The 13,453-nt window shown below is 35.8% G+C and overlaps 1 protein-coding gene across 7 annotated transcripts in view; it reads left to right on the top strand.

The window, feature by feature from the left end:
* MICU1 (mitochondrial calcium uptake 1) overlaps positions 1-13,453 on the top strand; it is a 250,242-nt gene that overhangs the window by 123,872 nt on the left and 112,917 nt on the right. For 5 of the 7 annotated variants that reach the window (XM_047072927.1, XM_047072924.1, XM_047072930.1 and 2 more), the window contains one exon: positions 9,342-9,456. The exons of the other annotated variants lie outside the window; for them this stretch is intronic. In XM_047072927.1, coding sequence (XP_046928883.1) covers positions 9,342-9,456 — 115 coding nt within the window. The remainder of the gene's footprint in view (positions 1-9,341; positions 9,457-13,453) is intronic. 7 annotated transcript variants of the gene reach the window in all.

Here is a 13,453-nt window from a genome sequence, read left to right as displayed (position 1 = left end):
ATTTTCAACTTTTTCTTATATGGAACACATTGGCCTTTTGGCCTCTCCTTCCTACCACTCTACTGAGTTCAGCAGAGATCTCACATGTAGCTAAACAAACAGAAATATTTTCTCCTTCAAGAGGACTGAGAGTTGCAAACATGGACATATTCTGTCTAAAGCAGTAGAGGAAGAGGTACCTTCCTAGAGAAAAATCACACTAACTAAATCAGCATTGCAAGGTGTTATTGTATATCCCTTATGGAGATATGTTCCAGTAGTAATTCTCAATCAGTATACAACTGAAGGTCTGTTTGGTGACATCTTTATTATCTCTGTACACTTTATAATCGTCTAATAGTGGAGGTGGCTAAGCCTAAACCTGACCTTAAATACGTCTCATGCAGAGGCTTAAGCTACCTTTTTAACTATTCAGATAATTTCATGTTTATTTATACTTTGGCAAACAGTCATACACTTTGTTAATAATCAAAAGACCTTCAAAAGAAAATGGGCTACTCAAATCAGAAAAAAGCATGGAAAAAGTAGCCCCACTTATATGGTAAATTAATTTATATGGTAAAGATGTCAAAATAATTAAATGGGGGAATGGAAGGTGTTTTAACAAATGATTTACAAACAACTATATATCCGTATTTTAAAAAAATAAAAAATAGGGGCGCCTGGGTGGCTCAGTAGGTTAAGTGGCCAACTTCGGCTCAGGTCATGATCTCACGGTCAGTGAGTTCAAGCCCCGCGTCGGGCTCTGTGCTGACAGCTCAGAGTCTGGAGCCTGTCTCAGATTCTGTGTCTCCCTCTCTCTGACCCTCCCCTGTTCATGCTCTGTCTCTCTCTGCCTCAAAAATAGATAAATGTTAAAAAAAACATTAAAAAAAATAATAAAATAAAAAAATAAATAAAAAAATATACCTTACCCCTTTCCTCACTATACTCACAGTTTACTTGGAATGGATCATAGACCTAAATGTAAAATCTATATCTTTAAGTCTTCTAAAAGAAAATGAGAATATTTTTATGTACTAAAGAGAGGCAAAAATTTATTAGCATATAGAAAGCAATAACCATAAAGGAAAAAATCAATGAGACTTCATGAAAATTTAAAACTTTTGATTGTTAAAAGAGAATTATAAGTCATAAACTAGCAGAAAATATTTTTAATGTATGTATTTGACTATATTTGTTATCTGTTGCTGAGTAAAAAATCCAAAGCTTGGAGGCTTAAAACAATCATAATTTCTTGTCACTTATGCTTTCTATAAATAAGGAATTTGGGAGCAATTTGGCTAGATGGTTCTGGCTCAGGCTTTTTCATGAGGTTTAAGTCAGAGGTTGGCTAAAGCCTTAACCATCTAGCTTGACTGAGGATGGAAGATTCATTTCTAAGGTGGCTCACTAAAATATCTGGTACTGACTTGTTGAGAAGCCTCAGGTCCTCTCCCTGTAGGCTCTCTACTGTCCTGCCTCAGTGTTCTGTTCAAATGACAGCTGGCTTCCCTCCAACAGAGCAGCATGCCTTTTATGCCTTTTATGACCTAGCCTCAGAGGTCACACATTATCACTTAAGCTGTTGTCTGTTGGTCACACAGACCAACCCTGATTCATTGTGAAGGAGACTAGGTCAACATAAGGATGTGAATAACAGCAGGCAAGAATCCCTGGGATCATCTTGGAGTCTGGCTACCCAGACTCCTTGAAAGGAGTCTCATATCCAGAATGTAGAATGATCAGTGATTAAAAAAAAAAAAAAAATGCCCAAAAGACTTGGTTATTTCACAAAGAAAATATATAATTTCCAATAAATAGAGAGTGCTCAACAACATTGGTCAGCAAGGAAATGCACAATAAAACGACAAAGAAATATCACTACCTACCCACTCAAATGGCTAAAATTAGAAAGACTGGCAACACAAATGTTGGCAGTGATGTGGAGTGACTGGAACTCTCATACATTGATGGTGTGAGTAAAAAAGGTACAGTAACTTTGAGGAATGGGGCACCTGAGTGGCTTAGTCGGTAAGCATCTAACTTCAGCTCAGGTCATGATCTCACAGTGTGAGTTCGAGCCCTGTGTCAGGCTCTGTGCTGACAGCTCAGAGACTGGAGCCTGCTTCGGATTCTGTATCTCCCTCTCTGCCCCTTCCCTGCTCATGGTGTCTGTCTGTCTGTCTGTCTCTCTCTCAAAAGTAAACATTAAAAAAATTTTTTTAAATAAATAACTTTTAGGAAAGTCTAAATAGCCAACAACTGAAAAGAGCCTAAATGTTTATCTGTAAAGGAATGAATAAATCACGTTATTATGTGTGCATTATGATTATATATAAAATAAGTTATAATACAAATTTTTATTTCATTTTTATTTTATTGATGAGTAATATACTTCTCTACAATAAAAACAAACTATTGAAAAATAAAGTATGGATGATTCTCAACATTAGGCTGAGCTAAAGAAACTGTATACCAAAGAGTATATCCTGGTGATACTGTTTATAGGAACTTCTAGAAGAGGCAAAACAATCAATGGTATAAAAACATGGTGGGAGTTAACTGTGGAGGAGCATAAAGGAAACAATGGAAATGTTTCCAGTGAAATGTTCTGTATCTTGATGGGGATGTGGGTTACTCCAAATATTTACTTATTTCTTTATAAAATTCATTGTTTTGTACATTAGATTTATGCATTTTACAAAGTAGATTTTACTTAAAACTGTAACAAATACTGAACTCTAGATAATAAGTTTTTTGCAGACATGATTAGCAATTGTGAAACTGCTCTCTGTATATTCTAATATAATCTCTATATACTCTCATTGAGCAAATGAGTAAATATATTGAGGATAATGCGAACCAGGCTTCTCCCTGTTGAAGAAGGGAATAACAAGTGTGTAAGGGGTAAGACTACCTTGTTTCCCATGGTATTAGAATGGAATTAGAAGTACCAATATGAATTCATAGTTTGTAACAGACAGATATGTAATCATGAGGAAGCATCAGCCTAATTTAAAGTGAGGGATATTCTTCAATATAATTCACTTTTCAAATCTTTTAGGGTTAAAAAGTGTAAAGAGATTTTTAAATATGGCGGAGTAGGTAACTCCAAAACTGCATCTCTCCACTAAGACAGTCAGTAAGCTGGCAAAAACTGTCAATCAACTTTTTCAGATCTCTGGAATCGAATCAGACTTTAAACAACCAGGGGAATGTTGAAAGAAGAAGATGCTGAAATTTGATAAGATAAAGTTGTGGCGTACTTACTTGATAACCACTTCCCCACTCCACAGCACAATGGCAGCCATAAAGATTGTGGCCCTCAGCACACTGCTTGTGCCAGAGCAAGCAGTGCAGACCTTGTCCTTGGAGAATATAGATGTGGGCAGTGACCTCTCTGGTCAATGAGGCATCTCTACTTGCAGGCTTGCCTTTGTTTTGCCTTTATTGGAACTCTTAGGGATGGGGTGGCTTCCCAAGTGGCATTTTTCAGAAGCACTTAAAGGTAATAAATATACTAGCCACAGCGGGCCGAGAAAAGCAGCAGACAAACCAAAGAGCCTGGGAAATGAAGAGGCAGCTGGAGATAGAGAACAAGGACTTTGAAGTGCTCCACCATATACTGAGGAATCTGGAAGGCCTATGCATGCCCGGAACTGAATGAATACTTATAAGAAACCTTAGCAGACCCCAAGCTTTCACCTCTGGCTGCCTTTTATCTTCCATGCAAGCAAGAAGTGAAGGCAAAGGCAGATTTTTTAAACAGTGGCTAAGCATTGAAAGAAGGCCCAACACAAAGCCAATCTGTAAAGACATGGAGAGTATTCCCCACACATACATATTTGACTCCAGGAATTTAAGGAAATCTCTGTCAGATCACCAGCTGACCTCTAAGGTAATGGAACAGAGACTTGAGTGACCATGCTTGACAAAGCATTCAGTATTTATGAAAAGAATTTAGAAAAGTCACTAAAGAAGTAACTACAACCCACACAAGCAGCAGCAACAAACCCTGAGGAGGGAGACTCAGGTTCCCAGAGTTACCACATTATAATATACAAAATGTCCAGTTTTCAACAAAAAATTATGCTTTCAAAGAATAAAGTATGGCCAATTTCACAGGAAAAAAAAATAGGAACTATCCTTGAGAAAGCTTACTACAAACTTTAAATCAATTGGCTTAATATACTTAAAAACCTAAAGGAAACCATAGGCAAAGAACTTAAAGGAAACAAGGAGAATGATGTATGAACTAATAGAGAATGTCAACAAAAGAAATTGTTTTAAATTCTGAAAACTGAAAAGTACAATAACTGAAAGAATTTCATTAAAATGGTCTAATGGCAGATTTGAAAAGGCAGGAAAAAAAGAATCCATGAACTTGAAGATAAGTCAGTTGATATTATCCAGTCTGAGAAATAAAAAAAGAATGAAGAGAAATTAACAGAGTTTAAGATACCTTTGTGACATCATTAAGTATACCAACATATGTCTACTAGGAATCCCAGAAGGCCAGGAGAAAGAGAAGAGAGCAATATTTGAAGAAACAATTTCTGAGAGCCTTCCAAATTTATTGAAATATGTGACTTTACTTTAGGATAAATTCACAGATACCTACACTGAGACACATTATAATCAAACTTGAAAACTAAAATGAAGAATCGTGAAAGCAGGGAGTTTGTTGCCAGTAGATCTACCATATTAAAAAAGAAAATGCTTAAGACTGAAATAAAAGGGCATTAGATACTAACTTGAAGCTATATGAACAAATGACATCAGTTAAGGTGACAACACAGGTAAATAAAAGCCAATGTTACTGCCATTTTTGGTTTTTAACTCCCTTTTTTTCCTTTGTGATTTAAAAGACAGATGCATAAAATAATAATTATAAATCTGTGTTAATGGGCACACTGTATAAAGATGTAATTTGTGAAAATGACCTCTCCAGGAGAAGACGGGTTTTTTTAATACTATTGAAGCTAGGTTGGTATTAATTTAAACTAGATTGCTGCAAATTTAAGATGTTCATCGTAGCCTGCAGGTAGCCACTAAGAAGATAACTATGCTTGGTTCCTTTTATAGAAAATAACCAGGGACTCCATAGAGACAGAAATTGGATTAGAGGCTAGAAGAAGGGGGCAGGGGGCTGTGACTGTTTAATGGGGAAGGGGTTTCCAAATGGGGTGATGAAAAAGTTCTGGAATTAGATAGTGGTGATGGTTTCATAACATTGTGAATGAACTTACTGCCACTGAATTATACACTTTAAAGTGTTAACAGTTGTAAATTTTATGTCAGGTGAATTTTACCACAATTAAAAAAAATTATAAAACATAAACAGTGTGGTCCTGGTGTAAGATAGACATATATATCAATGGAATGAAATTGAGAGCCCAGAAATAAACCCACACATTCATAGTCGATTTGTTTTCAACAAGGTGCCAAGACCATTCTGTGGTGAAAGAAGTCTCTTCAACGAATAGTGTGGGGTCAACTGGATATCCACATGCAAAAGAATGAAGTTGGATCCCTACCTCACATTACATACAAAAATTAACTCCGAGCGGATCAATAACCTAAATGTAAAAGCTAAAACTACCCAGCTATTAGAAGATACATAGGGGTAAATCTTCACACCCCTGGCTTTGGTAGTGGAGTCTTAGATATGACATCAAAAGCACAAGCAACAAGAAAAAGTAGACAAATTGAACTTCATCAATATTTAAACCTTTTGTACATCAAAGGACATTATCAAGGTACAGTAGAAAGGCAATGGACAGAGTGGAGAAAACATTTGCAAATCGTACCTGTTATGGGTTTTATATACAGAATATACAAAGAACTCTCACAACTCAATAACAAAAAGACAGGTAACCCAATTCTAAAAAAAGGCAAAGGATTTGAAGACATTTCTCCAAAGAAGGTGTGTAAATGGCCAACAAACACATGAAAGATGCTCAATATCATTAGGTACTAGGGAAATGTAAATGAAACCACAATGAGATACCACTTCACACTCACTAGAATGGCTACAATTTTTTTTAAAAAGGAAAATAAGTGTTGATGAGGGTATAGAAAAATCGGAATCCTTGTACATTGCTAGTAGTAACATAAAATGGTACAGCCACTGTGGAAAACACTTTGGCCCTTTCTCAAAAACTTAAACACAGAGTTATGATATGACCCAGAAATTCCACTCCTAGGTACATACCCCAAAAAATTGAAAGCAGATAGTCAAACAAATACTTGTACATGAATGTTCATAGTAGCACTATTCACAATCGCCAAAAAGTGGTGACAGCCAAACTATCCCTTAATGGATGAATGGATAAACAAATCGTGATGTGTATACAATGGAATATTCATTGGTGATTAAAAGAAATTGATGCCACAACATGGATGAACTGAGAAAACATGTGAAAGGAGCGAAATTCAAAGGCCCACATATTATATGGTTAAAATGGTGAATTTCTGTTACATAAATTTTACCACAAAGATAGTAACAAACCTCCAAAGGAAAAAATAAAGGACAAAAAAACCTGTTTTGGATTAATGGAAATTAAAGAGACATGACAACTAATGCTGTTTATGATGGTGGATTATATCCTGGGCTGGGGAGAAAATAGTTTTAAAGGAAATTATTGGAATTGTTAACTGAATTTAAAAATAGACTGGATTAGATAATAGTATGTATCAGTATTAAATATCTTGGTTTCATTAAATTTATGCTATAGTATATAAGAGAATGTGTCTTTGTTCATAGGAAGTATATATTGAAGTATTTAAATGTAAAAGGGCATGTGTGTTGAACTTTCAGAGGGACAAAAGAATATATATATAAAATGATAAAGCAACTAGGGTAATATGTAAACCATTGGTGAATCTGGGTAAAATGTGTATGAAAGTGTCTTATATTGCTCTTTCCACTATTCTGAGTTTGCAATTATATCAAAATTAAAAGTTACCAACAGAATTAGATTTGTCTTTTGATATCTTCCAAGCAGCAGCATAGTCCAGGTGATTGTTAGAAAAATAATGTTAGCCATGCTTCTTTGTCTTAGGTGCTTCTTTTCACTCTTTCCTTACATGTTTGTCTGTTTCTCCTCTTCTGGATCCCAATATATTATTTATTTTATTGGCTTATAGCAATCTCTCTGTAAGATCATTACATAATTAGGGGCACCTGGGTGCCTCAGTCGGTTAAGCGTCCGACTTCAGCTCAGGTCATGATCACATAGCCTGAGTTCAAGCCCCATGTCCGGCTCTGTGCTGACACCTCGGAGCCTGGAGCCTGCTTCGGATTCTGTGTCTCCTTCTCTCTCTGCCTGGCCCCTGGTCGTGCTCTGTCTGTCTGTCTCTCTCTCAAAAATAAATAAACATTAAAAAATTGTTTTAAAGATGATTGCATAATTAATACAAAGTATTCAGCCTTTATACATATTTATTGTTTAGTTAGTAATGTTATGCCTTTGGGAGCCTATTCTCATTTTGTGTATTTTTTCTTACATACTTTATTTTTGCAGTATCTTAGATAATGTAAAAAATGTAACCATTTGTTTCCCTTTTTTGAGAAATTAAAATATTAACCTCCAGTGAAAGTCTTTGCTGCTCTAGTTCTCATCCAGCTGTCTGAAATTTGTGTTCAGTCTGTTGGTAGAAGATCAAGTGTGGTATGAGATTTAACCCTAACTGAAACACATTGGACTATGTGCTCATTTTTGTTGTCCATTCAAAGAAGTAATCTCTAAATCCTGCCAAACAGGACCAAACAGGTGGCTTTCTGTCCACCAGAGATGAGTCAAAGAAGTAATGTCTAAATCCTGCCAAACGGGACCAAACAGGTGGCTTTCTGTCCACCAGAGATGAATCAAAGAAATCCTTTCCTAAGTAGAATGTGTCATCAAAACCTCATACTGCTTTGTCAGCATTCAACTGTGGATTTTTACCTGTTTATGCCTCCTGTTTCATATGAACAAGCAAATACCCAGTAAAGGCTATTTTGGATAGGATTACAAAGAAGATCATGATGATTCATTTGGTACTTGTGTTTTCAATTGGTTAACCAGTTTTCTTTCCTTTGTGGTGTATGATGGGATCTTCACTAGACAGAGGTAACCTATTGGATAGTTGTGTACCTGGATGCTGGTGTGGTGGTGCTTGTTGGTTTCGTTTTCATGATACTCCTCCTGAGGTTGTGCTTGCAATGCTGCTGCTTATTTTGTGTTTGCATGACATTATTTGATTGCTCTTTGTTGGTTTGGGTTCTTAAAACCTATTTCCTTTTTTTGGTACCCAGAATAATTCATTGAATATCTTTAGTTGGTCCAGAACTTATGGAAATTAGTTCCAAGTCTAACTCTTTGGTGGATCCTTTTCAGTTTTTGAAAATATCTTCAATGTCACAACTAAGTTTATCATTTGGCTACGAATTAAAAAAAACAGGGTAGGATTCCTTAAACACCACTTGCCAGACAGGCCATTACTGAAGCTAAGAAGTAACTCTTTGTGAGTTTTATAGATTAAATAGAATTAATATATACATAGAATAAAATCTGAGTTTTAGGAGCTGAAACTTAGGAGCCTCCAGCAAGGTAACAATGAATACAACTAAATTAAATCATGCCTAAATCTTAGTGTGCATGTCTGATTTGCCAGTATCTTTCAGAGGTGTTGTTTCCTCTGCAAACTGTCCTACATTCCAAAGCTAAGATTCTTGGGGGGCCAAGAAACTCTCAGAAATTAGTTTTCTGAGAGTTTGTGTGGGCCTTGAAAATAGTTGCTTATCTCTTTGTTTCTGGTCATTGGTAGTATAGTTTTTCTCAGTCAATTAGCTGACTTTGGGCAAATTGTACTGATTTCATTTTATTTTATTAGTTTCTTTTGTATCTTTTCTACTTTATATACCTCTATAGAAAAAGGCAGATTGTTTTTATTTTTATTAATTTTATTTTTTTGAAGTTTTTAATTCCAGTATAGTTAACATACAGTGTTATATTAGTTTCAGTTGTACAATATAGTGATTCAGCAATTCAGGTGGATTGTTTTTAAAACCAAGAAACAAAACCAGTCCTGAAGTGAGCCTGTATATGTCAAATGGCAGGAGTTCATAAAATTGAAATTATTTTCTAGTGTTACTATTAAGCCAGTGTTGAGACAAACAAGATCATCTTTTGTCTTATAAGTTTAGTCATCTTGAAAACTGTAAAGGATCCATTAATTTGGAATGGCCATCAGAGAAATGCTTATGATAAGTAGCATAAAACTGTCAGATAAATGGTGTTTCATCTCTATCTATCTGTGTTCTCATTCTGTTATATCTTCTTTTTATCTTTTGATGGAATCCATGCATATAATAGAAAATTTCCCAGGAACGAGAAAAATTTGCTGATGAAGGCAGTATATTTTATACCCTTGGAGAATGTGGACTCATATCCTTTTCAGACTACATTTTCCTTACAACTGTTCTTTCCAGTAAGTATAAACTTTTCTTTTTATTCGTTTATAGGGAGCATAAAGGACTATAAAAAAAAAGTTCATTGGAGGGAGAAACAAGACATGTTTGTAGAGTTAATTATAAGTTAACATACAATTTCATTTGTTATAAATTCTCTATAACTTGTAGTTAGAACCACCTGAGAAAGAGGAAGAAAAATAAAATATCAAGATAAAGTTAAAAAAAAAAGAAAGAAAAAGACAAATCAGTGAAGTTAAATCTACCTTTAAGTGTTTGAACCCCTGTATTCTTTTAAGATAAATTGTATATTGCCTGGTCCTTGTAGCCTTCATTAATGTGTCTACTTCCCCATTAAAACACGTATTGATCAGGGCACCCAGGTGGCTCAGTGAATGTCTGACTCTTCATTTTGGCTCCAGTCATGATTTCATGGTTCATGAATTTGAGCCCCACATCGGGGGGTTGGGATTCTCTGTCTCCCTGGGATTCTCTGCTTGAGATTCTCTGTCTCCCTCCCTCTCTCCTCTTCCTCCACTTGCATGTACATGCTCGCTCTCTCTCTCTCAAAAATAAGTAAATAAATGTTAAAAAAAAAAAACACATAATCTGTCATTTCTCTACTAAAGAAGAAAATTGGCTCGGTTTTTCTACTTGTGTTGAATATTCACTTTTGAATCTTAAGGATTACCTCTTAAGACAAAAACTCAAATTTGACTCATTTAGAGCACTGATGAATTGCTGATTTTTTTTTAATTTTTTTTTCAACGTTTATTTATCTTGGGACAGAGAGAGACAGAGCATGAACGGGGGAGGGGCAGAGAGAGAGGGAGACACAGAATCGGAACCAGGCTCCAAGCTCTGAGCCATCAGCCCAGAGCCTGACGCGGGGCTCGAACTCACGGACCGCGAGATCGTGACCTGGCTGAAGTCGGACACTTAACCGACTGCGCCACCCAGGCGCCCCAGAATTGCTGATTTTTTAAAGCTAAACAATTTGGTTGATAAGTATGCTACTCTAAGTGGGTTTTTTTTTTAACTGTTCAGAAAAACAAAAACAAAAAATGTATGTTTCTAGCTTTCTGTGTATATCCTATTAAAATCTATCTAAATTGAACCAAAGAGATCTGATTTGTATGTTTGAAAGAGATGATTCTCTAAATTTTTTCTAATTACTTTTGACATAATGTCTAATTTGATGTCTAATTTGTTTGACATAGCAAACAAAAATTACTGCCTCTTTCTTCCTTTCTCTAGGCTAGTCATCTCTAAAGATAAAACTTTAAAATAGTTTTTAATAAATGACATACACAAGACACAGTTCCTGCCATGGCTCTGACCACTCTTACCCTTCTTTCCTCTGTTGACAGAAAAATGAAGAAATATAGACTAACATGACTTACCACAGTTGTCTTTGGGATACCAAAGTGTCTGAATAAATTCATGTGGTAAACCAGTGCTCTAACAAAGGAGATACACACACACACACACACACACACACACACACACGCACACACACATTGATTTGTTACAAAGATCCAAGGTAGTGAACTAAATAAAATAACATTTACGGTCTTAAGTTGGGTATTGTTAAAGTTAGTTGTGATTTTGGTAGGGCATGGTTTCCAAAATAGTCTTCAGTTCAAATCCTGGCCCCAACACTTCTAAGCTTTGTGATTAGGGGAAAGTCAGTGAACTTGTTCATCTGTTTTGTTTGCAAAGTGAAGGTGGAAGTAATAACAAACCCACATGATTTGAGGATTATAAGATCAGGAATATAAAGTACCTACTTCACTGCCTAGTATTTAGTAAGTATGAAATTTGTCTGGGTTTTTATTCTTGATATCCTATAACAAATGTTATTTCATATCTGATTTTAAATGTTATTTCATATCTGATTTAAATGTTATTTCATATCTGATTGTCATAAAAAAAAACAGCAGAATTGGTAGAGATTTTTAAGCTTTGTGTGTGTGTGTGTGTATGACTTTGTATAGAATTTGCATTCAGCATGATGTGGCAGAAAAGAGTACTGCATTAAATGAAGAGACCCAGCTTGGAGAACTGTAGTAATATACACTGTATACAATGGCAGTAGTTCCTGCAAATGTTTGTTGAGCTGAAATGAGATTTTAATTTGTATCTAATTCTCAGTCCTATTACCTTCATATCTTTCTGAGGGTCAGAAGGACCACAGAGCAGAACCTTCAGAATACCCAGCACATTGTGTAGCTCCTTTAATAAATTCAACCATTTTAGAGCAGGTAAAAGTCACATTACCCTTAAATTCTGGAAACCACTCCAAGTAGCTCTACTGGTCCAGGCACCTCTTTACTTCTTGACGCTCACCTCCTAGCTTAAACATGGTGAGTGATTTACAAAAAGTGCTTGGTATGACAATGTCACATATAGTTGACCCTTGAACAAAGCTGGGGTTAGCGACACTGATACTCTCCACCCACCCCACAGGCGAAAATCTGGGTATAACTTTTGACTCCCTCAAAACATAACTATTAATAGCCTACATAAATTCAATTAACATGTGTTTTGTATGCCATATGTATTATATACTGTATTCTTACAATAAAGTAACCTAGGAAAAAAATGTTATTAATAAAATCATAAGGAAGAGAAAGTACATTTACAATACTGTATTGTGCCTAGAAAAATTCATACATAAGTAGACGCCCACAGTTCAAGCCTGTGTTGTTCAAGGGTCAGCTGTACTTTCTATATTGCCAGGGATGAGAAAATAGAATAAGAATATGATTTGCTAAGCGAAATTAGTCAGAGAAAGACAAATATCATATGACTTCACTCATATGAGGACTTTAAGAGACAAAACAGATGAACATAAGGGAAGCAAAAATAATATAAAAACAGGGAGGGGGACAAAACATAAGAGACTCTCAAATATGGAGAACAAACAGAGGGTTACTGGAGGGGTTGTGGGAGGGGGGATGGGCTAAATGGGTAAGGGGCATTAAGGAATCTACTCCTGAAATCATTGTTGCACTATATGCTAACTAATTTGGATGTAAATTTTAAAAAATTAAAAAAAAAAGAGGGTGATCCAGGGGATCCCAAGTGTATGCAAATACTAATTTCTTAGATTAGCGTCAAAATGAAAAAAAACATATTTTCCAATTTGTTACAGATTCTTATGATTTCTCAGAGGTCTTGACCCCATTGGAGAAAAAATACAGCTCTAAGGGTATTGCTTGGTGGTTGTCTGCCCCAGTATTCATAGAACTACTCTCAGCCTTCTCCATTATCACTTCCCTATAAGGGAATTAACCAGCTCTTACCCAGTTGTGAGATCCAACTTTTAGAAAGAAAGTCTATCTTAAATGTTCCCCAAAAGTTCTAAAATTCCAAGTGGTCTCTCCCTCCTGTCTCTGAACTCAAAGCATTTATTAAACTTAACAATTAGCAATTCATCAATAAAGCATTTTCTGTGTATTGCATTAAAAAATATATATGATTTTAAGATTTTCTCCTTATCAGTGGTTTTAAGTATTTTCATTATTATATGCCTCTAGTTTTTCTCAACTTAGCACTATTGATGTTTGAGGCAGGGTAATTTATTGCTGTGGGAGCTGTCCTGTGCATTGTAGGAGGTTTAGCAACATTCCTGGTTTCTACCCACTAGACGCCAGTAGTATACCCTTTCCCTTCTCCCAGTTGTGACAATCAAAAATGTCTTCACGATTTCTGGGGGACAGAGATAGGGAGGAATCATACCTATTTGGGGATGCCCTAGTTTGGGACAGGGTTTTTTGTTCCTTTTGTGTTACTGTGTGCCTTGATGTAGTGTTCTACAAGTTTCTTATCTTGGGATTCTTTGAGCTCTTTGGATCTATAGGTTTATAGTTTTCATCCAATTTGGAAAAAATTCAGCCTTCTTTTCTTTTCTTTCCTTTTCTCTTCTTTTCTTTTGGAAGAACGCAAGTGGAGGAAGGGCAGAGAGATAGGGAAAGATTGAATGTTAAGCAGGCTCCGTGCCCAGCACAGAGC

This window comes from Lynx rufus, unplaced genomic scaffold (genome assembly GCF_022079265.1).
Source record: "Lynx rufus isolate CCGP_SWC_20201006 ecotype Redwood Valley unplaced genomic scaffold, mLynRuf1.p SCAF_11, whole genome shotgun sequence".
Classification (NCBI taxonomy): domain Eukaryota; kingdom Metazoa; phylum Chordata; class Mammalia; order Carnivora; family Felidae; genus Lynx; species Lynx rufus.
The sequence above is the reverse complement of the archived record's forward strand: the minus strand, read 5'-3'. Positions and strand labels throughout refer to the sequence as shown.